The sequence below is a fragment of the Emydura macquarii genome, unplaced genomic scaffold (genome assembly GCF_026122565.2).
Source record: "Emydura macquarii macquarii isolate MOO-44397 ecotype Brisbane River unplaced genomic scaffold, CSIRO-AGI_Emac_v2 contig_318, whole genome shotgun sequence".
Taxonomy (NCBI): domain Eukaryota; kingdom Metazoa; phylum Chordata; order Testudines; family Chelidae; genus Emydura; species Emydura macquarii.
This window is the reverse complement of record NW_027130455.1, coordinates 4,607,045-4,634,065: the sequence shown is the minus strand read 5'-3', so window position 1 is coordinate 4,634,065 and position 27,021 is coordinate 4,607,045. Positions and strand designations below refer to the sequence as shown.

The 27,021-nt window shown below is 38.7% G+C and overlaps 1 protein-coding gene across 5 annotated transcripts in view; it reads left to right on the top strand.

The window, feature by feature from the left end:
* CNTN5 (contactin 5) overlaps positions 1–27,021 on the top strand; it is a 645,973-nt gene that overhangs the window by 273,117 nt on the left and 345,835 nt on the right. For all 5 annotated transcript variants that reach the window (XM_067567931.1, XM_067567926.1, XM_067567939.1 and 2 more), the window contains one exon: positions 25,391–25,609. In XM_067567931.1, coding sequence (XP_067424032.1) covers positions 25,391–25,609 — 219 coding nt within the window. The remainder of the gene's footprint in view (positions 1–25,390; positions 25,610–27,021) is intronic.

The window sequence follows — 27,021 nt, the reverse complement described above, 5'->3', positions numbered from 1 at the left end:
TTTTAGAAAGTTTTACCAAACGTATAAAAATGCTATTGTGCTGCTCAGTCTGAGGTGAATCTTCTGCTCTCTCTCATACATAGAGAAAGAGGTGTTATAGACTACCAGACCAGGAGGATGAGGTAGATGAGGCTTTCTTCTAACAATTAATGAAAGCTTCCAGATCACAGGACCTGGTTGTCATGGGGGACTTCAATCACCTTGACATCTGCTGGGAAAGCAATACAGCAGTGCACAGATAATCCAGGAAGTTTTTGGAGAGTGTTACAGACAACTTCCTAATGCAAGTACTGAAGGAACCAAATAGGGGCTTTGCTGCTCTTGACCTGCTGCTCATGAACAGGGAAGAATTGGTAGGGGAAGTAGAAGCGGGTGGCAACCTGGGCAGTAGTGACCATGAGATGGTCGAGTTCAGGATCCTGACAAAAGGAAGAAAGGAGAACAGCAGAATACAGACCCTGGACATCAGAAAAGCAGACTTTGACTCCCTGAGGGAGCTGATGGGCAGGATCCACTGGGAGGCTAATATGAGAGCGAAAGGAGTCCAATAGAGCTGGCTGTATTTTAAAGAAATCTTATTGAGGGTGCAGGAACAAACCATCCTGATGTGCAGAAAGAATGGCAAATATATCAGGCAACCAGCTTGGTTTAACAAAGAAATCTTCAGTGAGCTTAAACACAAAAAGGAAGCCTACAAGAAGTGGAAGTTTGGTCAGACAACTAGAGAGGAATATAAAAATACTGCTCGAGCATGCAGGAATGAAATCAGACAGGCCAAAGGACAATTGGAGTTGCAAGTGACATAAAGGGTAACAAGAAGGGTCTCCACAGGTATGTTAGCAACAAGAAGAAGGTGGGAAAGTGTGGGCCCCTTAATGAATGGAGGAGGCAACCTAGTGACAGGTGATGTGGAAAAAGCTGAAGTATTCAGAGCTTTTTTTGCCTCTGTTTTCACAGACAAGGTCAGCTCCCAGACTACTGCACTGGGCAGCATAGAATGGGGAGGAGGTGAGCAGCCCTCAGTGGTGAACGAACAGGTTCAGAACTATTTAGAAAAGGTGGACATGCACAATTCCCTGGGACCGTATGCATTGCATATGAGGGTGCTGAGGGAGTTGGCTGATGTGATTTCAAAGCCATTGGCCATTATCTTTGAAAACTCGTGGCGATTGGGGGATGTCCCAGACGATTGGAAAAAGGCAAATATAATGCCTCAAAAAAAAAAAAAGGAGGAGGAGGATCTGGAGAACTACAGATCCATCATCCTCACCTCAGTCCGTGGAAAAATCATGGAGCAGGTCCTCAGGAATCCATTTTGATGCACTTGGAAGAGAGGAAAGTGATTGGGAACAGTTAGCATGGATTCACCAAGGGCAAATCATGCCTGACCCACCTGATAGCCTTGTATGATGAGATGACTGACTCTGTGGATATGGATAAAGCAGTGGATGTGATATATCTTGACTTCAACAAGGCTTTTGTTACCATCTCTCACAGTATTCTTGCCAGCAGTTAAAGAGATATGGGTGGAATGAATGGACTATAAGGTGGATAGAAAGCTGGCAAGATCATCGGGCTCAATGTGATCAACGGCTTGATGCCTAGCTGGCAGCCAGTAACAAGCAGAGTGCCCCACGGGTTGGTGCTTGGGCCAGTTTTGTTCAACATCTTCATTAAAGCTCTGAAGGATAGAATGGATTGCACCCTCAGCAAGTCTGCAGATGACACTAAGCTGGGGGGAGTAGTAGATATTCTGGAGGGTAGGGATGGGATACAGAGTAACCTAGACAAATTGTAAGATTGGGCCAAAAAAAAAAAAAAGACATCTTATGACGTTCAACAAGAATAAGTGCAGAGTCCTGCAATTAGGATGAAAGAATCCCATGCACTGCTACAGACTGGGTACCGACAGGCTAGGCTTATTTAGTCTGCAGAAGTGAACAGTGAGGGGGGATTTGATAGTGGCCTTCAACTACCTGAAGGGGAGTTCCAGGGAGGATGGAGCTAGGCTGTTCTCAGTGGTGGCAGATGACAGAACAAGGAGCAATGGACTCAAGTTGCAGTGGGGGAGGTCTAAGTTGGATATTAGGAAAATCTTTTTCACTAGGAAGGTGGTGAAGCACTGGAAGGGGTTACCTAGGGAGATGGTAGAATCTCCATCCTTGGAGGTTTTTAAGGTGCGGCTTGACAAAACACTGGCTGGGATGATTTAGTTGTGGTTGGTCCTGCTGTGAGCAAGGGATTGGACAAGATGACCTCCTGAAGTCCCTTCCAACCCTAAACTTCTATGATTCTATGATAGTAACGACTCACATCTACAAAGTTATTTCCTCTGTGAATAAACAGGCACACATCTTGCTATAATATTAGAGTTGTCCTATCAATCTCTTTATATTTATGACAGATATGATTATTTTCTGCTAGACCCTTACTGTTTTTACAACATTAAGAGGTAAAAATAACAGTCCTGTCAAGTTGACGTTTCCCAGGCTTCTTATGAATAACTATTTTTGACAAGTTTGCCAAAATTTTGGCTTTTGATCATTTGATTTTTACCTGAATCCATTAAAAGAAAACAGTGTGAATGAAACTGAAAATTCTTACATTTTTTTAGGCAGGGAAACAACTCAAAATATCTTTTGTGATGTTGGCCCCTAGGGGAGCCACACTGAGATTGCTCTATTAGGGTGAACTGCAAAGAATGAGACAGGTAATTCTCATAGAGTGGCTGGGTAATTCCAAAAATTAGATTCATTGAGTGAGCAACAACAGTTTCTACAGCAATTTACAGGTCACTTAGAAATCAAACATGCAGTTTGAAACAATCCAGCCTTAGGCTCTCACCCAGACAACCAAGTCAAGTATGTTGGAGTTTATTGAAAATCTTTATCCATCCTATGCAAAAAAGTTTAACCATCCGAAAGGATCAGACACATTACCAAACAGGTCAATGAATAGTTCAGATTTTACCCAAATACATGCTTAAAGCCAACACTTATTAACTAAACTAATATTTATTAGGAAAAAGAGTAATGGTTAAAAGATCCCTATACATACACAGATGAAAATAAAAGTTAATAAATCAGTTTCAAAGTAGAGATGATAACTGAGTTGCAAAGTTCTTAATTTGCAAAGTGTCTGCAAATTACCCAGACGTATTGGGGGTCATCAGTCCTTGTTTAGGGCTTCTTTGTTAGAAATGCAATCCAGAGAAATTACGTCTAAATAGTCCACGTACAGAGTTTGTTCAAATTCTCCCATGAGAATTAACAGAGTGATTCCAGGCTGGTGCTGGGATCCCAATCTTGCGATCTAAACTTTCCCTGACAAGCTTTGATAGATTTGAGATAAAAAGGATCAGTCCCCTGGAGGCTTGTTTAGATCCGTGCAGGCTTATTGATATCTTCTTGACAGCAGACATCAGAGCAGGTAATCCCTTGGGTGCATACTTGTGGCAGTGAAGTAACATCTATTTTTTAAGCACATCAGTAACTAGCTGCATTGGCATAAGGCAATTGGCAATTTACAATCATTCACAGGTATTTACTACTTATACTTCAAAGAGAAATAAAAACAATTCAAGTTCCATCTAAATGTTAATACCTTACTTTGATTTTTGACTAACAGAATATAATGACAGACAGGAACTATTTGGTTACATCGATAATCACTAGCAAGATTATAGGTAATCACAGACACATATCTACTTCCAAACTCTTAACAATGTAAGATTTAACCTCAAAGTCTTAGCTCTTTACAATGAAAATACCTAATTACCATTTTAATACCTTTAAACATATCCTCCAAGGTTGATTTTGGGTTATTTCACCCTGCCAGGCTCAACTCTTCCAGACCCAAGATTAGCAAATTACTAGCCAGGTCCTTTAATGAGCACTTATTACTTCACCTGGCTAGAAAAAAAGTTTTACATTGGTGGGCTTGTTCAGTATTCACAATGACACACTAAGTCTGTATTATTTTTGTAATCATTTGCATGACAGTCAAAGCTATTTTTGGATTGCCTTTGTTCTAAAAGAACATTCCACCATAGATGGCTGTATGTGTGTGCTAAAGCAGTAACTCCTAAACTACACTCTGCCAGCGGATGGTCTGGTCATATCAGACTGGCTTTTCTTGATGTTTCTAGCTGCTTCTACAGGTGTCCAGGCTTTTCATGGCAAAAAAGAGCCAAGAAGTTCGGAAATATAGCTGGAAATAAGGGGGAGGAGCCATGCTAGCTGCCTGTAGTTAGAGACCACTGCAACGTTAGTGGAGAAGGAAAGGAAACAGGAACTACCTGATGAGATCAGAGAATATGCTGGGAATTTAATAAAACAAGTTATCTCTAATTAAGGAAAAATAATTTGTTGTTCTCCTGTGCATTATGGGGTCAATCTGTGTGATAGGGTGTACCTGACCCTTCAAGGTGCCCTGCTGTCCTACTACACCCCACCCCTGGAAGAAGCAGCAGAGGTGACTCCTCCAAGCCTGCCTAGAAAGGCTGCTCATAAGTAGCCAATCCAAGCCCAGAGGGCTCAGATAAAAGGAGCTGCAGGCCTAAGCAAGTCAGTTCTGGGCTGGGACCAGAGGGAGTGAGTAAGGATACTCTGCCCTGGCCAGAGGAGCGCAGTGGGCTGATTTACTGGCTGGAATAGAGAGGACCTGACAATTGCAACCCTAAGGCAATGGTTGAAAGGAAAGGGGGTATGTAGCTAGGGAAGAGCAGCAGTGAACTGGAGGCAATGGTATGTGGCTGCTGTGCATAGGGTCCCTGGCTTGGGACCCAAAGTAGTGGGTGGGCCTGGGTTCCTCCACTGGGAAGTAGCCTAAGCCTTAAGAAGGGGACATAGCTTGGTGAGATGCCAGAATGTTACAGGCCTCAGAAATGGGGCTGAAGACCCTGTGAGGGCTGACAGCATGTTGAACTTTGTTACTCTGGAAAGGGTTTGTCCATTTGATTGTGTGACTTGGCTGGAGGGCTGAGCCACTGAAGACCCACCTAGTGAGGTCAACAACCTACAGAGTGTTCCTGGGGTAGGAAAAGATTGCAGTGCCACATCCAGCTGACAGGAGACACTCACAAGAGAGAAGTGTTGTCCGTTACAGCCTCCTTGGAGGTCTAACCCCTATAATTCCGCTGAAAAACTTAGGTAGTATTTGGGATGCTATGCCCAGACTGGCTCTCTTCATAACAGCACACAAGAGACATTGGAGGCAGGGCTGGAGGATCTGCCACTGCACAGATCTTCTGGTACCTGTCCTGCAAAGGTGTGAGCTAATGGGTGAAATGGCTATTCCAGTGGCCTCATGAGGAAGATTCCTTTGTCTCTTTCTTTTTTCAGTGTCCAGCCACTTTTACTCTGTTTTGACGGCTCTACCAGTGTAGAGCTCTTCACAGAAGGAAAATATTTAATTATTTCAGCACAATGTGAGCCTTGAACTAATCTTCTGAAATTAAAATTCACAATACATCTTTTCTAGCACTGTGAAATCCAGGGATGAAATTCCCCTCTGCAGATGCTCAGCCCAAAATGTGTGTCCCACCTAAGTCCTTTATAAAGGCTTAAATGGTGACTAGCCAGTGTTTTGGCCCTCTGCACAGGGGTGAGTTCAACCTAAGTAAGTACGGTTTAGTTTAATTGTTTATGAATGCTGTTTATAGACACTCATATGATGATGACGGTACATCCAGTGATTTAATTAGCAGCATTCTTAAGAGAAGGCTAAGCCACACAAAGGTCTCAGAGTTACAGACGGAGGCTGTAAAGTATTTTGCAAACATTAAAACAAGCCAGGGAAAACTGTACTAGATGTTGGGACTGAATGACAGGGGACAGGTCACTTGATAATTGCCCTGTTTTCATTCCTGTTGAAGCATCTGGCACTGGCCACTTAGGAAGATAGGATATTGGGCAAGATGGACCATTGGTCTGACCCAATATGGGCATTATGTTCTTATACCAGAGTCTAGGAGGGAATACATTCGCTGGCTAGGACATAAACTTTAAGAGCCTGGTTATAGACATTTTGAAGGTGGTGAATCTGTCTGCCTTCTACACACACATGGCAGAATATATCAGAAGTCCTATCACTGGGATATAATTTCTTGCTCCTACTCCTAATCCAGTTTATGTACAAAGTAATAATAATGTAGGACAATCCCTTATAAGTAAATACAATTTTCCAAGGCAGAATCCATTAAATAACATAGGCATGGAATGTGCAATTACCTGCTCTCCAAATGAATATGTAACTTGCAAGTTTTTTAAACCTGTTAAGATTTAAGTGTGTTCATTTTTGAATGTATGCTCTCTCCTCAGTAGACACTTCTCTTGGCTTTGAGGTTTCAATTGGGCTTTGAGTACTTTCTTTTTAGTGACATTTTCAAATGTTTCACTGAAATACATTAGAAACTCTTTCATCAAGAGGTTATCTGCACCTGTCATGCTAGATAAAAGTTAGGGATAATTTTCAGGCAGTTTTTACAGGGCTCTTAAAATGAATGCTATATGGCTTCTCTTAATTTCCAAACGTTACAGCTCACATGGAGTATGATCAGAAAAATGTTATTGTCCTAAATAAGCAAGAAGCTCTTTAAACAATAGTAGATATGTTGAAAACATAATTTCTCAAATTATCCCGAAATATTATCCTGTCTCTTTGATCAGAGCGGTTTCATTCATACTCCAATATTTTTTTCCATTTTAGAATATATGTTTTAATGGTAAAGATCATGGGCTAAATGTTACTTACATTTATGACTGTAAATTGAAAGTAACTCATTTGAAATCAGTGAACTTACACTGGTTTTACATGAATGTAAGTGAAATCAAAATCTAAACCCATGTATTTAGTGACTGTTGTCAGGTGTTGGCTGCGTGTGTGTTCTCCAAGTGTGTATGCTGTCCCAGCTCGGCACAAATAGCCAATACAGCAAACCATGACTGGATTACTCAATAAGACCGGAGATCCTTTTCAGCAACAAAGGTACCAGGCTAGGTTTATTGCTGATGAAGCATGGTAAAAAGCACCCTATACGTTCTACAAGTACACTTAATACATGTATGCCTGTGACAATGAACTGACACAGTAAACGGTGGGACTTTCCATTCCTCACTTGGCCCAGAACAAAGATAATCCATTTGAGGCCCTCTTTTATACACTGATACAAACATGTTTCATATTGCCTCTCTGATGTGTGTAGTTGACAGCCTTTGATGTGTGGCAAGATACCATCCTTCACTTTGTACAGAATGGTTGGATTAAAACATCTCTTATTATATTGTGTATTGTTATCTTGACCTTGGAGTGGGCAGTATGACCTTGTTATCTTTGAGGAATGTGCTTGTACTATTCCTGGTATCAGGATGTTCTGGAATGTGCTTGCGTGTTCTGTGCCTAGCATTTCTTTATAAATGTGTATTTCTGCAATACCAGCTGTGTTCTTGTGATTTCTGATTTCTGCTAACTTTGCTTCGGAATAATAGGGTTTAACTACTGCCTTAGCACAGGCCTCAGGCTCAGGGTCTGACCTGTCATACTACGCCTTGTGTCTTAGGTTCTCGCTACATTCCCCCACTTCTTGTTTTTGGGGTTTTTTTATGGGGAAGATGTTTTACCCATCATCCTGGGAATGCATAATCCATGGACTGAAGATGACCCAGTGGGCTAAACACTGTTATATGGCCACCTCACCGTACCATCCACATATTCATGGTCCACCTGTTCCTTAATTTGCACATTTCCTCGTACAACTGGTGACAGATTTTATTTACTAATTATTTGTAGTTTCTTTTGGTTCTTCTGGGAATGATAGGCCCAGACTTTGATTGAGGAATGTAGTTTTATGATTGAGCTTTGAGGCCATTCTGAAATAATTAAAATATGTAGATTATATAGATACGGTGTGTACATATGACACCACCTCATATTTAAGCATTACAATTTTTTTATTTGCAGTTGTAGTTTAGCTCTTACTTTGGTACGGTAGATAGCAACATACTTTTACTAGGGCAATTATAGTTGCCACTTGTATTAGTAGTAGTAGTAGGCTGAGTGTTTTTGAATACTGAGACAGGCATTATTACAGTGCTATGTATATAAGAAATAAAACATAAATTTGGCGTAGTGACATTACAAATGAGGACTTCATATATGATTTTTTTGTGATTAGTTACTACCTTGTACCACCCATTCGTGTTATAGGTTACTCTTACTGCTGGTTGTTACCATCTGATAAGCTTTGTTGGGCAGGAAACAGGAATAGCTAGCATCTTTGTTTCATTGGTTATATTGCTTTATGAGACACCAGTAGTTGCCATAGATCTAGTTGGTTTTTATAGATGCTGTTTTTCAGATAGCCTACTGGATGGACAGTAACTAATTTATTAAATTGCTGTCAGGATTTAATACTGGTACCCAGACACTGAACAAGATTGTTTTGAGTAACATGTTCCGTAGTTAGGATGCAGTGTCACTGACTCCAAATTGTGACTAGTACTAACAGGGTTGTTTACACAATTCGAAGTTACTATATGAATTAATAATTTCTTTACCAATTTGGGTTTTTTCTTGCTTTTATGTTGTTTGCTGCCATTGGTTAGTTAATTTTTACCTGTGTGTTGGTGAAACAGTTTAGCAATGCAGCAAAATAATACAGTAATAATACAGTTGCTTTTATATAGCAGTCAAATTCAAATTAAACGACAGCTTAACCTGGTCCAGCTAGTGGTTTCTAGCTGATTGCTATCTTTATTGTCTATATATAGTATACTGAACTATATACCAGACCAGTTTGTTATTTATAAAGCAAATTATTTATTTATTTATTTATTTTTATGGCTGGAGGTTGTTTCACTGTGTACTAATATATTGTGTTGTTTTCAGGGTGTGATACCTTCTGTTGTTTTTGGTCTGTGGGATGCAACCTTAAACAGCTTAAGTTAATTAACATAATAAAGTTTTGCTTGCTTGTTTTTACATTTTTTTTTGTTTGTTTTCAACAATCAAAACTTAATACATTATAAACAAACTAACTTAATATGTGTAATAGGGACCAAGTCTTTTATAACACAAGCTATATTTTTGCAACTGTTATGCAGACATTTATTTTTACTTGAAGTGTATTACTAATATTTTATACTACATATAATGCCTTACTGCTAAAATAGATGCTCACAATCTTCTATGAGATCGTGTACTGCTTTTTCCTACTTAGAACTCTGTCTTAGTAACAGAATTTTTACTCAAGCTTTTTGGAGTTAATTTGCTTGTAATACCAGTTTCACTTTTGTTAACTGTTTTGAAGCACAAACTTTAAGAACCACTACTTTCCTTTAATATAGCATAAAAGAAAAGTTAAATTCAACTTAAATGAAATTCAAAATTCAAATTAAATCAAATTAAAATTAAATTAAAATCAATTTTAAATACAGGTCTGTGCAAATACTTTGAGAGTATTAAACTTTCACGGCACTTGGTTGTGTTTGGGAAACAAAGATGGAAACCTGTTCAAATTCTTTGATTAGCTTTAACATTCTTATAGCTATATTTCAATATTTAATAAAGGTGCAAATAAGGTTATAAAAACCCAAACAAGAAATTGACATTGACTAATATTACCTTTACATTCCCATTGAGCTTTTCCCTTACATTTTTCCTTTGAATAACAAAACTATTATTAATAAATAATTTTTTTGTTTGCAATTGCATTATTTGTTGAGGCAAATATATGTGCATATATTTATAACTAAGGCCTTTTTGAACTTTGCACAAAAAAGATATTAATAATATTATGATGCTTATATCCCAACCATAATATTAAAATAGTGTGGTACCACTCATATTAAAAAAAATACATACAATTGACTTTTGTTGCAACAAAATGAAAAAAAAAATAGTTATGTGACACATTCAACACAGGACAACACATATAATATACAGGACAAATTTACAATAAAAAATAAATGGTGTGATACTTATAACTATACAAGATAAGGTATTAAGAGCCAAAATTATTAAGGCAATGCATTTTAGAAAATAGACAAAGAGTTAAATATTTAAGTAAGCAGAGTATTACCTTGTTGTTTAAAATTTTGATTAAAAATTCATAGTAAGTTAATTGCCAAATTTATTGTATTAATTTTGTATTACTTTATTTTACAACTCTGCTATATGGAAATAAGGAAAGCCTATATTTCAAATATTAGTCAGTGATTAGGATTAGAAGCAGAGTTTGCATTTTTGTTGCCAAGCAACCATATTTTAAAGAAAGTTAGGAGTAATTTCAGCTATTGCGTTCCTGGAGGGTTAAAATAACTAATTCGTTAGATTTCTTTAAAGTAAAGTTTTTACCTTGTTTTCTCTTTGTTTTTATTCCGTTATGTTTTTAGATGCTTTATTTTTTTTAGGGATGGTGGTTTCTTTTAAAAGAAAGAGAGCAGAAGTGAGGAGAAAAGGGGCGGGAGAGCAGAGAGAACAATCTTACTAAGGTATCTTAAAGTACAGGCAGCAATAGCGAGTTTAGCAAACAGAGAGGATATTAAGGAAAACTGAACCGTTTTAGTTAGCTCTGAGTGAGGAGTGGTTTCGTGGGTTAAAGCAGTTGGGAACTTGCACCCCTGATCTTTCTCCTGGCTCTGAGAGGAGAGTGGGGATTGTTATCGGCTCTTGTAAAACCTGAATTTGTTCCCCCGTGTCTGTTGCAATAATCTGCATGTTAAATGGATTGCAGAAGTGCTCTTGCCTGCTGCAGTTAACTGTTTTGGGGCAATTTTATGTGTTAATGCATTAATTCTAGATGTTAATTTGCTTGCTCTGTTTTTTACTTTGAAATTCTTTTCTATTCATTTCCCTGCAATTAAGTCACATCTTTTATCTTTTAAAATATGCTTTGTAAAGAAAACAATAAAACATTCACTTGATTTATCCATTCAGTGAAAATATTATCTTTTATTTTTTAATTCTGTGCACTTACTTCTATTCTGACAGGCACCAGTTTAAGTCTCAATTTAAGTCTTACTGGAACCTGGCTTTTATTATATGGTGATGACTGCAATGTGATGGTCCCTATTTCATTTTTTAATTTTTCTAGGTCCACCTTTTTCCATTTCTGTCCCCATTCTTCAGGCACAGGGTAACTACCCGAAGTCTGCTGTTGACCACAAATATTTATAACAGGGGACGGCATTTCTCTTTTTTGCAGATATTTTCACAGCTGTTTCTCGTATTTTATTTTGTTCTTGCGCTTGCTGCAATGTATAATGTTTCTGGACTACTTGCTGCCCTACTAGGAAAGCAGGAGCGTTCCCGGGTTCTGATGCTTTTCTTAATTCTTTTAACTTTTTTTTGTTTCTGTTAGTTGCCCTGCCAATTTAGTGACATGTTGTGTACATTTTTTACTCTTATTATTTTTTCAGGCTACAGTCTCTGCCCTAGCTTTACAGATTCTATTCCATATTTTTCTCCACTTTCTTTTTTAAATTCATATAGACCTTTTTTGCTGGAAACCCAACACATTTATACCTTATTAAACTTTGTGGGGATTTTCAGGGAGGGGATAGGTGAGTTTCCTGGCTTGTGGTTTTTTGCCACGTTAGATTGCAATTTCTACAGAGAACAGCTTGTGTATGTACCAGATCAGTGGTCAGGGTCACCAGTGTTGTTAGATGTTAGCTGCGTGTGTGTTCTTCTAGTGTGTATGCTGTGCTAGCTCTGAGCAGATAACTGATACAGCAAACCACATGAATTGCCCAATAAGACCAGAGATCCGTTTCAGTAACGAAGGCACCAAGCTAGGTTTATTGTCGACAAAGCATGGTAAAAAGCGCCCTATACATGCTACAAGTACGGTTAATACATGTATGCCCGTGACAGTGGATTGTCTCAGTAGATAAAGACTCCCTTTGAGACCCTCTTTTATACACTGATATAAATAAGTTTCATATTGCCTCTGATGTGTGTAGTTGCCACCCTTTGACGTGGCAAGATGCCAGCCTTTACTTTGTACAGAATGGTTTGATTAAAACATTTCTATCATATTATCTTGACCTTGGAGGGGCAGGATGTCCTTGTCTGTCTCTGAGGAATGAGCTTGTACCATTCCTGTTATCAGGATGTTCTGGAATGTGCTTGCGTATTCTGTGCCTAGCATTTCTTTAGGAACGTGTATTTCTGCAATACCAGCTGTGTTCTTGTAACTTCTGATTTCTACTAACTTTGCTTCATAATAACAGAGGTTAACTGCTGCCTTAGCTCATGTCTCAGGCCTCAGGCCCTGGCCCGTCATACTCTAGGCTTTATGTCTTAAGTTCTCACTACAGTGACGTGCATTATATTAGATTTCATAATAAATAATTGATTGTGCGTGGGAGCTTGTCGTGGACCAGGACCCCATGGTGCTAGAGCATTGGTTCTCACACTTGGGGTCGTGACGTGATTATGTGGGGGTCACAAGCTGTAAGCGGTCCTGACCCAACCAGGCACGGGGCTGTGAGCCTCCTGCTTCCTCCCAGTGGAGGAACATGGGGTGGGAGGAGTGGCACACACATTGCTCTTCCACCCCCCAATGTTCCTCTGTGTCCCCCTAAGGGGCTATCGGCAGGGTGAGGAGCAATGCCAGGGATCCCTGCATCCAAGTCACTTTCCCCACCTGGGCTGTGCTGTGAGGTGAGCATCAGGAGCTGCTGCTCTCTGCCCTCCCCTTATTCAGCCCATGTGGGAAAAGTGACCTGGATACAGGGAGCCATGACATTGCTCCTTGCCCCCCATCCCCTTAGCCCCCTGGGGCATGGAGGAACAGCGTTCGAGGGGGAGCAAGCAGCAATATGAGCTCCATGCATGCACGTCAGTTTCCCCAGGTGGGCACAGGAGGGGAGGTGCAGGGGTTATGGATGAAGGGAGCCCACAGGGGTTAGGGGAGAAGGAGGAGTGGGAAGCCCCTAGGAGCCAGGGGCGAAGGGGGGTGCCCACAGGGACCAAGAGATCACACTCAGAGGCTTGCTGTGTGAATGGTGCCACCAGTACAAAAAGTTTGAGAACCGCTGTGCTAAAGACTGTAAAAAAACCACAGCACAAAGAAACAGTCTCTTCTCTAAAAAGCGTACAACCTAAGTCAAGAGATAACAGGTGGAGTCGGACAGATGCGGGAGGACAAGGAAACAATTAGACAATACTGGTCAGCATGATAGGCAGTGTTCTCAGCACAACAGTTGCCTAACAGGTTTCAAGTTTTGTTTCAACATCACACCAAAGGAGAGTTGTGAAGAGGGGTGTGAAATAGGACAACGAGGTGGCTTCGCAGAGGTGTGTGAGGAGCTCCTCCCATGTGTGAGGGGCAGGACAGGATAAAGCACAACGATGCTTGCTTGAAAATTTAACAAGTTGGCGATGAAGGCTGGCATCAGGGCTTCTTCCTATTTCTCATAGTACTAGGTGAACTCTGATATTGAACACAAATTCGCGATATGTAAATATTTCAAAACCCTAATTTTAATGGTGATCAGCAATCTAAATTACGAATTTTCTCTGCAGTTAATGGCATGTGAAATGGTTTGGCAGGGCTGCACGTGCCATTCAGAAGTAAATCAACAGATTACATATCTCATGTACACTTTTTTAAAATTTGGCTTGCGGACATTTGCATATTGTTTAATTCATGAATTTGTTAGACCTTTGCAAATCATATGTAAATCATGAGTTTATATAAATAAAAGCTGTGCTAACTGCACCTTGTAGTGCAGATTGAATTATTACTGGCCATCCAGCACTGATAGACATACGTTTGTGGGAAGAAAGGATGGAAATAGTGATTTCTATCACTCTAATTATTTTCATTGATTTGTTATTGAAATAGCAGAACTTGCTGCTGTGCTTTTCCTTCGTGTTCACAGCTCACACTGATATTCTTCAGACTGGGGGAAAATGAATTTTGGTTTCAATTAGAAGCATGCTGTGTGGGTCAAGCAATGGATCTTGTATCAGTAAAGTGACATGCTTTGCTACATCACTGGCTAGCTGAGAAGCGTTGTCTTGTTCTTTAGGGAGCTTGGCATCTCATACACTCTAAAACAAACCCTATAGATTGTATTTGAGAGAACTCTTCATGCTGCTCTGAGGTCATTGGGTCCAGCCAGCAGTATAGCTAGTAAATTGCACTCCTCTCTCCACTGATTGGAGATCACAAGGTATGCTGAAAGACCTGAACCAGTGTTATTGGAGAAGTCTAAAGTGGTTAGTACTGAGAGGACCTAATTGTGGGCACGTGGCATGTATAAAATGTTTGTTTTGGACAGAGGTGAAGGTAAGGAGAGAGACACAAAGTGTACTGAGAGAACATGCTCCTTTCTTACTGCAACTCCCCAAGCTTCTCCCCACATCTTCCCTAAATTAAATATATGAACACAGCTACATATACAGCAAAGGGTGTTTGCTGTAATTTTGTTTAAATCAGATGAACCTGAAACTTAACTGGCCACTCTGATCATATTCCACCCCAGGTCCTTTACAGATTTCCATTCCTAGCTCCACTTGTGGATGTGGGGTCAACCAAATTTCTAACCTAATGTAAAAGTGTTTTCAGGACTACCACGCAGGCCCATGGGTCACCTACCAAAGCAAACAACCACTGCTTGCTGCAGCAGATAAAACCATTGCTAACTCTAGAGTTCAGATCCAAGGAACAGATTTATTTCAGCATAGGTACAAACTATCAATCAGTTGAGGATGACTATCAATGACTATCAATCAGTTGAGGATGACTGGCCAATGATCTGGCTGAGTACATACAGACAAGTCTGTACACAAACTATGGCAAGCCTTAAGTCTCATTACACTTTTAGACCCAAGATGACCCCCTACTTTCTATCAACACCCCACTCCTCTTATTAGTTACATGACCAAATATAAGAGTCTGTATTACACTCTAAATTATAACTTGTTTATCTACTTATTAACAATAAAAAAAACTATCATTCTTAATGTTTGACAAGTACTTTTGGGTCATTCCTTATTTATTCTCATTATATTTGCCTGGGTCATTACTATCTTTCATTGTAACTTGTCTTTGTTCTGTACCCAAATATCAGGGACATTTCAAGAGTTAAACAGAATATTTAATAAGCCAAATCTTTATTATTTTATGTTCCTTCCCAAAAGAGTTATTAACTAGTTGCAATCCCTGTTGAGTGCTACCTGCCTAGTAAGATTTTGTTGGCTCTGTTCTTACCTGCTCTTGATATTTTGTCATGTCTCAAAGGTGTTGGTTTTGAAAGTGGAGTTGGCTGAAAATGTTCTTTCAACATTTTTTCTGATAGTAAATGAAGAGTGGCTGCATTCTTTAAAACTATATATATATTTGGCTTAAAAGTCAGTTGTCCTACAAAACTTTGAGGTTTTGGATTTTCTATTTTTTGACGAAGTCTAAGGTTTCCCACCAGGGGGAAAGAAATGCCAACCAACTCTTCTTGAAGGGTTGACTGTCTCCCCATCCCATATTACCACATTTGTGATTAGAAAAGCTGATCAGGTTCAACATCTGGCAGGGCATTCTTTAGAAGGACCTTACAGTTTGGGAATTCAATCCCTGCTGCAGTTTTAGAAACTAAAACTGAAACTTTAGTTGGACCATCAGAGCACACCCTTGTGGCCAAGCAGATGACAGCAGCATGCTTGCTTCAGTTTCACTTTTTGTTCCAGTTCAGAGGATTTCCACTTTTGGAATAGAAAGCAGGTCATACCCTCAAATCCTAACTGGCCTTCTGATGAATCTTCAGTAGTTAGACACAGGGCCCAATACTGCCTTCTCTCTTCATCACAAAAGGAAACAAAAGGTAAATCAAAACAGGGACCAAAATAAAGTCCAATTGTCTTAATTAGAACCACCACCCTGAACCAGCAGTCTTTCCAATTCAACATCAGGGATGATAGGGGGACTCAGGCCCCACGCTTCTCTATGTCCCAACCCAGGGATCCTGGGTTAGGCGGTCAAAGACTGTGGGCTTAAGTCTGCAGCTGCCTCCCTGGGCTGCATCTTACCTATGGCCTTTGCAGGCATCTGCTGTATGGCAAACTTCCCCAAATCCTTCTGCCAGTAAATTGGGCTCTTTAGGCTGTTTCTCTTGGCAACACCCCTCCACAGTAGCTCTCAACCTCTTTATTGGTTGCATTTTTATTCCACCTTTGGCTAACCAGCCTTTTAGCCACAGCTGTGGAATTATTACCCTGTTTATTAACTTTTTAGTGTCCCTGCCATGAGGAGTCTATACACTCCATCACAAACCCAAATGTGTAGACCCTCAGTGTATGTTATTTACAATAAAAGTTTGATATTTGAGAGGGAGTGGTTTAGTTTGGGCTCGCTTTATTTTGGTTGATTACTTCTGGTTGTGGAGTTGCTGCTGGCTTTACTATTGTATTATTAATGTTTGGGAAATGTGTATAGGGCCCTGGAATGACACTTTTTCAATTAGATTTATTAGAAATAAATCAAGTATATAAATGTTAGAAATGTTGATCAATATAACTCGAAAGACTGCAGGCTTCTTTTTTTCTCCTCTGAGTGCTATAGTTTGATTACTTTTAATTTCAGTCTGTAGAGGAAATGTAAGTAGAGTTTGGGTTTAACTGAAGTATAATCTAACTGTCTGATGGAGATATTCAGCTCAGATTGCTGCTCGTGGTGGTCACACCGTCAACTGAGTCTCTTAATATTCTCAGATATTTAGGGAATAATCAGAGAGATTTATATGTCGTCAAGTAGTCTAAAAGCTCATATGCAGAGGAAAGCCATGAACACACATTGAACTAGGCAAGGAAACAAATTGCTTTCTATAATGATCAGGGACTACAGAACCAATATCTGACATTTGCAAAGTGAAGTTACCTGTTTTTATAAGCCTGAGCAACAGAAGAGTGTACTCTTCCACTGGAACAATGTAATTAAAAGTTACAATTAAAAAAGGGATTTGAGTTCTTAATGACATTTTACTAAATATGCTAGCTAGCAGGAATATACAAATGAAGGTCACATTTGCAAGTATTATAATATAGATTATATTTTAATTAGGAATCTGATAAATGTCATTGAGTCTTAGCCACTGCCCAACTGTCACTTAAAACTCCCCCCCTCCCTCAAAATGCCATGTAAAAAAAGTCAAAATCCTTTACATAAGGGTTTATTGTCATTACGTTTAAAAATGTAGTCACTCCAGGAGACCTGATAGTGTAGCAAACTCTTGGGTTGTCACATTCTACTGTTTTTGATTAAAAACTGAAATTCTGTTGCAGATTGGAGAGAATTTTTGACAATTTATAGAATATCACCAATGAAACTATATTCACATATGTTATTGCTTTCTACACAATCCCCGAATCATAAATTTAACAGATTATTATCTTGGTTCTGTGTGTTTAGTGCATCTACACTATATCTATGGAGCTTGTTCAGGCATGTTATTTGTCGTTTTGGGGAAGACATTTCTTTCCTTTTCCCTTGCCTCCAGTTTTTTTCCCGCAGTGGAGTTCATGTAATGCAGTGTTTGAACAACAAACTAAAAAAAAACAATGATCTCTTTAAAAATCTACAAATTCTTACTCCTTCCAAATAACATTAAAATGGTTTCTTGCCTCTTTAAATGAAATACAAAATCAAATTAGTTCTTGGTTATCTAATTTGCTATTGAAACTGAGATTTCAAACCAGTAAAAGAAAGTTTGGGTCTATATAGCCTGTGCTGTTATTTTGGCTAGTTATGTCTAAATCTGACCATTAAATAGGTGACCAGTAGCATGTGCTGGAAGCTATAGACTAGCATCAGTGATACAATTTGTTAGGAGTGTAGCTTTTTTGGTCAGGGATGTGCCTTTTGTTATTCTGTGAAAATCTACCCACATTTGGCCAAGACGTGTCTTTGAAAAACTGCCGTTCACACATGCTCAGTAAAGACTTGCTAAAGTATTGCACTGAAGATTCCATCCGTACTGGGGCTTGAGGGGCAATATTAATTGCTGGGTGGGCAATGGGCGAGAGCTCCTGTAAGGGTGAGAGTTCCTGCAGCAATGGCCAAAATTAACAGACCAAAAATGCAATATAATCTCTCTGGCCAAAAAGCATGACTTTTTTTTTTTTTTAATCTCATGATTTTGGGGGTCTGACTCATGATTTTTGAACCTTTGGGGTTGGAAATACTGGGGATTTCAGGAAAAGAAAGGAAAATCTCACTTAAGGCAGTTGAATGCTGCCCTGGAGAGCTGGCTTCTATCCCTGTCTCTACTACAGAGTTCCTGGGACTGTGATGCTGGGTAAGTTACTAAAATGAAACAGTGCACTAAGATTTGAACTCCCTTTTATTAGTCCACTTGACTGCTACACCTAATCTGTTTGCATTGTCTTTAATTGCATTCTTTTAACTGCATTATTTTATAGTGATGGTTGAAACCAACACCTTCTGATTCATACTAACTTTCCCTAGTGCAGGGTTCTCTTCTTACAGGAATATTTTCCCAGAATGCATTTCTTGGACTGGCCCTCTAAATTCAACCACAACCCTGCAGTGGCCATTTTGGAATTAGCAGTGCTGGGTTAGGCTACAACTTTCTCTCTTCCAGCTAATAAATACCTGGAATATTTCTCTACTGCCTTCTACCCCCTCCTAATTCTCCCTTTCTTATTTCTGAGGAGATTAAACATTCTTTAGCTGTATTATGGAGAAATTGCAAGTCATAAACTAATAATGTGTTGCACTTACCAACATTTTGTAAATTACAGACAGGAATCGGGAAAAAACAGAATTCTGAACACACATTTTATTAGGATTACATATTTTAAGCAAAATATACTTTAAAACAAACTAAACAAGATACTTATCACAATGGGTAAACCAGTCTTCATGAACAAATCACTAAATTCTGGATTACAAATAAAACATGCTGTATATGTAATGCATTTTCATAAAACAAAATGTAAATAAACTAAGGAAAAAACTACAAGCTGAGTTCTGGAAACATTTCAGGACTTTTGAAGTTTTATTCGTTATATTACAGTAGCTTTGATACCATACCAAGCTTAGGACCTTAATATGCTATGCACTGTACAGCCCCATATTAAGAGACAATCCCTGCTCCAAGTTGTTTGCAGTATAAATTGACAAAACAGATAGGAGAAAAGTGATTAGTCCCCTTCTATGTATAGTGAACTGACAGTGAATTTATTGAGCACAATTTTCAAAAGAGTAAGTTCAATTTTTCAGAAGTGATTTAGGCACCTCCAAATTGGAGGTCATGGTTTTTTCCTGGAAGAAAGTGGAGTGTTCTCTCTAGGTGAAGGGGGAGTAGTTGGAAGAGTTTTAGTATCTAGGGGACTTGTTCATGAGTGATGGTAAGCGGGAGCATGAGATTGACTGGCAGATTAGTGCGATGGCGGCAGTGATGCAAGTGCTGTATTGATTAATGGTGATGAAGCAGGAGTTAAGTTTTCAGACGAAGCTCTCGGTTTACAGGTCAGTCTGCATCCCCATCCTCACAAAGGGTCATGAACTTTGGGTAATGACAGAAAGGATAAGATCACGGGTACAAGCGGTGGAAATGAGGATTCTCCGCAGTGTGGCTGGGGCTGACTCTCCGAGATAGGATGAGGGGCTCGGCTATTCAGGAGAGCTTCGGAGTAGAGCTGCTACTCCTCCAGAACAAGAGGAGTCAGTTGAGGTGGTTTGGGTATCTGATAAGGTTGCCCTCAGTAGGCTTCTTTTGGAACTGTACCGGGCATGTCCCACTGGGAGGAGGCCCCAAGGCTTGCACAGGACATGGTGGAGGAATTATATCTCCTATCTGGTTTGGGAATGCCTGGGGATCCCCCAGGAAGAGCTGGAACCTGTCATGGAGGAAAGGGAGGTCTGGTCCTCCCTACTCTCAATGCTACTCTCAATGTACCTCACCAGCAAAAGCAGCATAAAGGAAAAGAAGATATAGTCTTATTGAAATTCAATAGGATTTAGCTGGTTAAATCATTTGTGAAAATGGGATTTAGGTTCTTAAATCTCTTAGGCATTTGAAAATGTTATCCTTAGTGACTTGCTAGAGGTTACAAAAGAAGTTAATGGCAGTGCTGGAAACTGGTTTGGAGGGTAACATCTAAAATATCGCGATGCAAATCATGTACTTAAGAAATGGAAAAAAAAGGAATCAGCTCTCATAGTACAGCAATCTAATCCACACCAAATTAGAGAAATACATTTGTTTGTTAAAAGCTTCAGTGAAAAGTGTGTTCTAATTAAGCTATCACAAATAGACAATTTAGCAATCTAACTCCCCGGAGGGAAGTTCATGGGTTTGGAAATGTGTTTTGCTTTCAGGTAGGGCTGATTTCTGATATCTGTTGGCAATGATGAGCACAGAGTACAGGCTTTCAGTAAACAAAACAAGAAATGTTTTCTTATGTATAATTTATTAACCATTTCTAAATATGGGACACAGCAGCCTCACAAGCCGGATAAAACAGCTGCACTTAGTGTAAAATTGCACACTTAACAGTAATCCCTATCAAACAGAGGACACTCTTAGCAAATACATCCCAAAAGGTCAGAAACCAGATTGCTTTATGCTGACAATGGAGGATCTCATCACCACTGTGTAACATGACTTTCATCTATACATTCATGTACACAAAACTTCTTTCCTAGTCCAAGCTCTTTAGATTTATGCCATCTGAACTGGTTTTGTTTATTTGCTTTTAACTTTGGAGTTACTATAGATTGATTGTTTCTCATTCAAGTACATAATAAATTCTTTTAGATTTGTAAGCTGTTCTTTCTCTTAAAGTAAGACTAAAAATGGCAAAATTATCCTGGCTTTGAGCCAACATAGAACAAGTCTGTTTTAACAATCTGTCTAAAAATACAATTTCAATAACACAAGAAATTGTCAAAAACTTATTTGCAGTTCAGAGCTGTTGAATTCAATTTTCTGGTGCAGATTACTACCTTGCATCATGACAGTATCCTTTTCAATGGTAGCATTTCAGTGGGACATGTATATAGTACACAAGACAGCAGTAGAGTTCCATTTTTCTTGGAGATGTGCCAATGCCAGGAAGTTTTGATTCAGATCCAAACATCCACAGAGTCTGGGGTTGTACAGCTTTGAAGACTTGGTTCTGTCTCATTTTTAATTTTACCCTAACTATGTGGTATATTTGGCAACACTTAAGCAGTTGATTAAAATTGAACCTGAGTAACTCATGAGCTTGTTTTAAAGTAGTTATGTCCATTTTGACCTTCTTTCTTGGGTAGCCTAAAAGGATACTTTATTACATGACTCAGTGTTTAAGGAATAGAGTAGGAGTCAGAGACCTGTGTTCTGTTCCAAGTTGTCTCATGCTTCATGGCTTTGGGGGAAAAGTCACTTAGGTCCAATTTGAAAATTGAATTTGAAAATTGGGGGTCATTTATTTTGTGTGCCCAACATGAGATGACGCCTGATCTCTCACTGACTTCAGCTGGAGTTATGCATGATCCATATTTCTGAAAATCAGATTGTCAGGGTGTGTCATGTTTGACACCCAGAAACTGAGATACTCAATTTACTGGCCATGTTGAAAATTTTGGTTTTAATCCTCATTGTCAGAGGAGTTGAGCACTCACAATTCCAGTTGAAGTTAATGGGAACTGTGGGTACGTATTACCTCCACAATCAGGCCACTTACTTAGGTGTTTAAACATTAATTTAGCTACCAAAACTGGGACTTTTTGACCTTAGTCTGTAACATTGAACATAATTTGGAAAATTAATATGGGAAACAAGAAGGGATACTAACTGCACAACTAAGAGTGTTGAGATGAAAGTGAGCAAAGGAAAACTTATCATACACATCAGGTAAAACTTTCTAGTGAAGAGATTTGATAGACTGTTCAATAGTCTCCCAAGGAAAATGGAAGAAGCCTCATCATTTGAGTCTTTTCAAACTAGAATGGACAAAGAATTTAGGAATATATTGTAGGGAAAGTCCTTTATTGACAAAGAATATGGACTACATGGCCTAAGAGGTTTTTGTCTTTACAATTTCTAATTTCAGTGGTGGTTTGAATTGAGAGAAGCTAGCTCTGATTGCAATCAAATATCTAATTTGTTCTGGAAACCTGATTAAGGTGTATAAGTTGTATTATGGTGTCTGAACCTCTAGTAGATCCCCATTTTTCTTTAACAAAAGCTGATTTCAGAGGTTTTGGCCTTATCTTGTTAGTGTCTCTGGTAGCTGTTGATCTCATTGAAGATTGGTCAAAATCTTTCACCCTTTAAAACTGTCCAGGAGGTCATATGAGGGTTTTGTTTAACTAGGGGGGAAATTTTTCTTTCCTTGAAAAGTGACAACTGCTGTGATTTTGTTCAATCACATGTGGTTGTCATTTTAATTTAGAGAAAAGGCAAAATGGGTGGGAGGGTGAAAAACTGAGCTTCTAACTAAATACACATCTCGTCTCTGTTTCTGGCCCTGGTTGACCCTTACATACAGAGCATTAGAACAAGGAAAATTATAACATAATCAGGGCCCAGGAGAAAAGGGTAGCCAACTGCAAGCTTGATTTTTGATCTGTACCCACAGCAATTTCTCTTTCTTGCCAAAGACGTGCAGGTAACGAATATTTATTACAACTATGTCCTTTTCTTCTTGGTTTTAAAAAATGCCTTTAAATGTACTGTGAACAATCCCTACTGACTCTGGCTCTTTGGAGAAAGGGCTGCAGAAGTTGGCCCTCAGTGTCACCTTAACTTTAGAGTCACCTAGAAGTAGTTTAGTTCTGTGTAAGCAAGCTTGTCAGTTTTCCAGTTCCTTTTTCATTTCTAATCTTACCGAGTAAATTCCAGATCCCGTTTCCTTCTTGGGCTGGGAGAAGAAGGGAATGACGGGGGGAGAGAGGAAGAGAGAGAACATCCTCCTCTTCATATCCATGTTCCAATTAAACCTTACTGAACCCCTTCCTTTTCTGTATTAATGTAGAATATGCAGATCCCATCACAAATGCTTTGTACTATAAACATCTTTGAAATTTTCTTTACAACCCTCTGTACTAGCTTACCCCACCAAAATATATATAAATGAAATTGCTTCCACTCAGGAAGACCAACAAAACAAAATTATTTTTAGGCTAATCTATTTTAGGGGAAGCGAAAAGCCAAAGAAGTGAAATCTTGGCCTCATTGAATTCAGTGGGAAAACTCAGTGATTTTTGATGGGGGAGGATTTTGCCATGTAACTTTAAAGCTTCTTTTCTTATTCTTCACAAATTTCCTAAGAAAATTCTACCATGGGAAGGGCTATGATGTGAAATTTCAGGGAGATCATTGAAAACTTGTCCTAAAATGGGCAACTGCTGTCAACCTTAATTATGGAACAGCTGACCCTGGTTCACAATTTATTGGAACTACTAACACTATTAGTTTTAGTTTCCAAAGGGTTAATGATTTTAGGCTAGTCAAAAAGATGCGTTTCAAGGAGAATCTTTGCTGAGCCTCCAGTTCCAGAAATATGGAGTAATCTAACATCCACACCTTTTGGGACAGCGTAGATTTTATTAGAATATGTTAAGAATATATCAAGAGACAATGAAATATATTTTCTTGTAAAGAAAACCACAGTATATTTCTATTAGTATTCCAGTGGTAGCATTGCAAGCAGTCCTTAAAAGTGGTATTCCCATTCTTCATTTTAATTTTTAACCATAGCATCATGGAGTAGTTCTATTTCCCCACTTTTTATGGGTAAGGCAAGATATTGTTATAAAACAAGATAATGCATTGCATTATGAAATAGATGACTTCTGGGACCCAAACGAGACACCACCTGAAGGCAGAGTTCTTCTGATGTATGCTTTTTATATTATCGTATACGTATACATGCCAAATCTGCTGTTTAAATCTCAGTTTTAAAAGAGACCCTAAATCTGCACATAATCTATACTTAAGCAGTTTTCCTGGAAGGAAATAGCTATTTTCAGATAAACTTGATATGCTTTTGTTAGGCATTTGCCTCTAAAGTAACAGCAATATAGCAGGGATCTTTTAACATCTCCTTATGGACACTAAGCATTGTACTGAAAAGACATAGTCCCTGTGTTCAGAAACTGCAAGCTTCTCAGAGTTCACTGTCATATACTGTGTAAAAATAAAACAAAAAGCACATTTTATCATTTTAAATCAAAGTACAATGCAACCATAAAAGTTGCTTCCATATGAGGTATCTTTCCAAAGGTTCAAAAAGCTCTGCAGAGTGGAAGATGACACAAAGTTTGGAGAAGTTTTCAGTTACTATAACTACATCTTAACTGAAAGGATTATCACGTGACACTTTCAGTAGCAGGCAATTTGAGATTTTAATTCTTCATCCTCTGACCCAAAAACTGTGAAAAGCATGATTTGTTTGTAAATATTTACCAGCACTATAGTAACACAACAATGACCTTTTTTCTACCAGACTCTTCCCTTACAGGACCAAACAATCGTTTTGGACTCTCGTTGTTTTTTCTTCAGACAGGTCTTTGATATCCAGTCCTACTCTTTCTGCTCATAAGCATCAATATATATATTTTACAACAATCTGTGAACTTCTGCCTAACATAACATGTTGATTCCCTAGTTGAGTTGCTGCAGAATATGTTCCTACATATAATTTTAAATTTCAGCATTATTTCAATGAATGAGTTTATTTCTCATGTGTTTGGCATTGTACGAGACACAAAACTAAGGACAGTTTATGGTTTGTGGAGCTTGCAGTGTAAAATACACAGACCCAAAAGACCAGAGGCATTGGGAGAGACAAAAGAGTAAGTGACCTCGTTGCGAGTGTATACTTGAGCGCTTCTGAATTAACTCGCTTCACCTCTACAATAATGTTGGAGTGAGGAAGGTGTTTCACTTAGGTCAATATGTATTCTGGGATACTTCTAAAAAGTGAGCCTTAAGGAGAGAGGATAAACAAGGAGAGAGTATAGGGGTTTGGTACTGAGGAAGGCAATGACAAGGGCATCAGAGTGAGCTAATTAATAGTTGCCATTACAGACTTATGAAATCTGATATCACTACAGGTGGACTTCTCTTTCTAGCTATCTTGTGGTTTTATACCGTAGAAGCTATGTGCCTTCCACATAAAATAGCAAGGCCCCTGGTGGACTTCATGAAGTATGGAACTTGCTCTTGGGGGTCAAAACTCTGCTTTGGGCAGGTGTTTTGTTTTTATTTTTTATTGATTTATTTTAAAGATTTTTATTTCCTTTCTTTTTTTCCCTTTGTTCTCACTTTTGCACTTCCTGGATAAAATATTATTTAGGCAAAAACAGTATCTCCTTTTTTCCTGCTCCTGTTATCTTTCTTATCTCCTATTCAGAATTTACTATTTCTTTTTACAGAATATTCAGAAGCTGTTCCAGGACTCCCTACTTCATATGCCGCTATCCTAAGAATTAAATCTGCCAGTTCATCTTCAGCATTGTTTAATTCAAAGAACAGGCCACGGTTAAGCAGCCCTTCATTAGGAAGCATATCTTCACCAGGCTGGAGAGGGACAATACAAAACTATCACTCACCCACAAATCTCTATCACTTCTCAGAGGCCTTCAAACATGATGGTAAGTCCAGTTCTCCACTCTGAATCTTTGAAGTAACAATGTACATATGTGGCTTTGACACTTTTCAAAACTGGTACATTTTTTATCAGGTTGCTTCAGTATCTCACATTGGTGAAGTTGGATTTCAGTAAACATCATACAGTAAAATGAGCTTCCTCCTTTTTGGAGTCCTTAAATTAACCTTAAAGTCAGCAGTTTAAACATTCTCTCCCCCAGGTCCCTAAGGGGATTTTATTTTATTTTATTGCAGTCTTTGCAATGTAAGAATTGGAAACTAGAAGTGGAATAAAATTGCACTACAATCCAGTCTGATCTACTCAACTAATGTCTATACATAGAAAGGCACTGCAATGAAATTTCAATCCACTTTTTATGTTTTTTTCATTTGCTCTGGTATTTTTCATATTTACTCCCAAATGATAGTTATGTGGATTAAAGCTGCACAGCACTTCTTATCCAACTATTTTTTATTCAAATCTAATATATTTATGATCATCTGACACACAAAATACAATGTGGTGTCACTTTTTTAGAAGCAGAAATTCTCAGTAACAATAAATATTTCCTATTATTCAAATCACATTTGTTTTCTCTTTATCATCTTGTTTTCTTTAGGGTGAGCCTTAAGAGAGTCTTAATAGAATTTACAATTACAGTATTCTTCTCCCCAAGTTATCCCTGTCTCAACACAAAAGGCAAGATTATTTAAATTCAGTGAACCAAGGAGATGAGGGAAGAATCACAAAGAGTATAGACCAATAATAATACCAGTGTGATGACAGTAGCCTTTTCAAAAAGGCACTTTAACATGTACTTATATGTTGCATGTTATGCTTAAGAGTGTTCATGAAGAAGGATGACTTAAGCATGTGCTTTTCTGAATAGGGGCCTATGTTAGTCCTACCTAGGACTACCTAGGATAAATTGAATCCTGAAAGTGATTGAATTGTGACCCTGTTAGAACTGGATTTTGTTTTCTGAACTTGCATGTGTTGTGTAATGAATGCTTAGTTTATTTACAAGACTCAGGTACTATCTATGTTCCTGACCTTGCTGACTCCTCCCCTGCAAACCTATTTACAGCAAAATTCTGGAAGAATCAAAGTGAGGAATCAAAGTGGGCTGACTTTAGTAGTTGTATGTGGCCTTTCACACTGTGTGTATCTGGGAATTTGAAGTAGAAGGCAGCAATTGGTTGCTGAAGGAGGAAAGAAAGTAGATTTTATGAATTACATAAGCTGGAACTATAAAAGACCTTCCCTTTGAGTGACCCCGATGTGTCCTGTAAGGCTGGGACTGAAAGTCTGAAAAAGTAATTTTATTAGGATTAAATTCCCACAATCAGTTTGGTGATATTTGTGCAATTACCCCTCTGGAAAACAATGAGATTCTTTGTTTACTAGTTTGTGTCT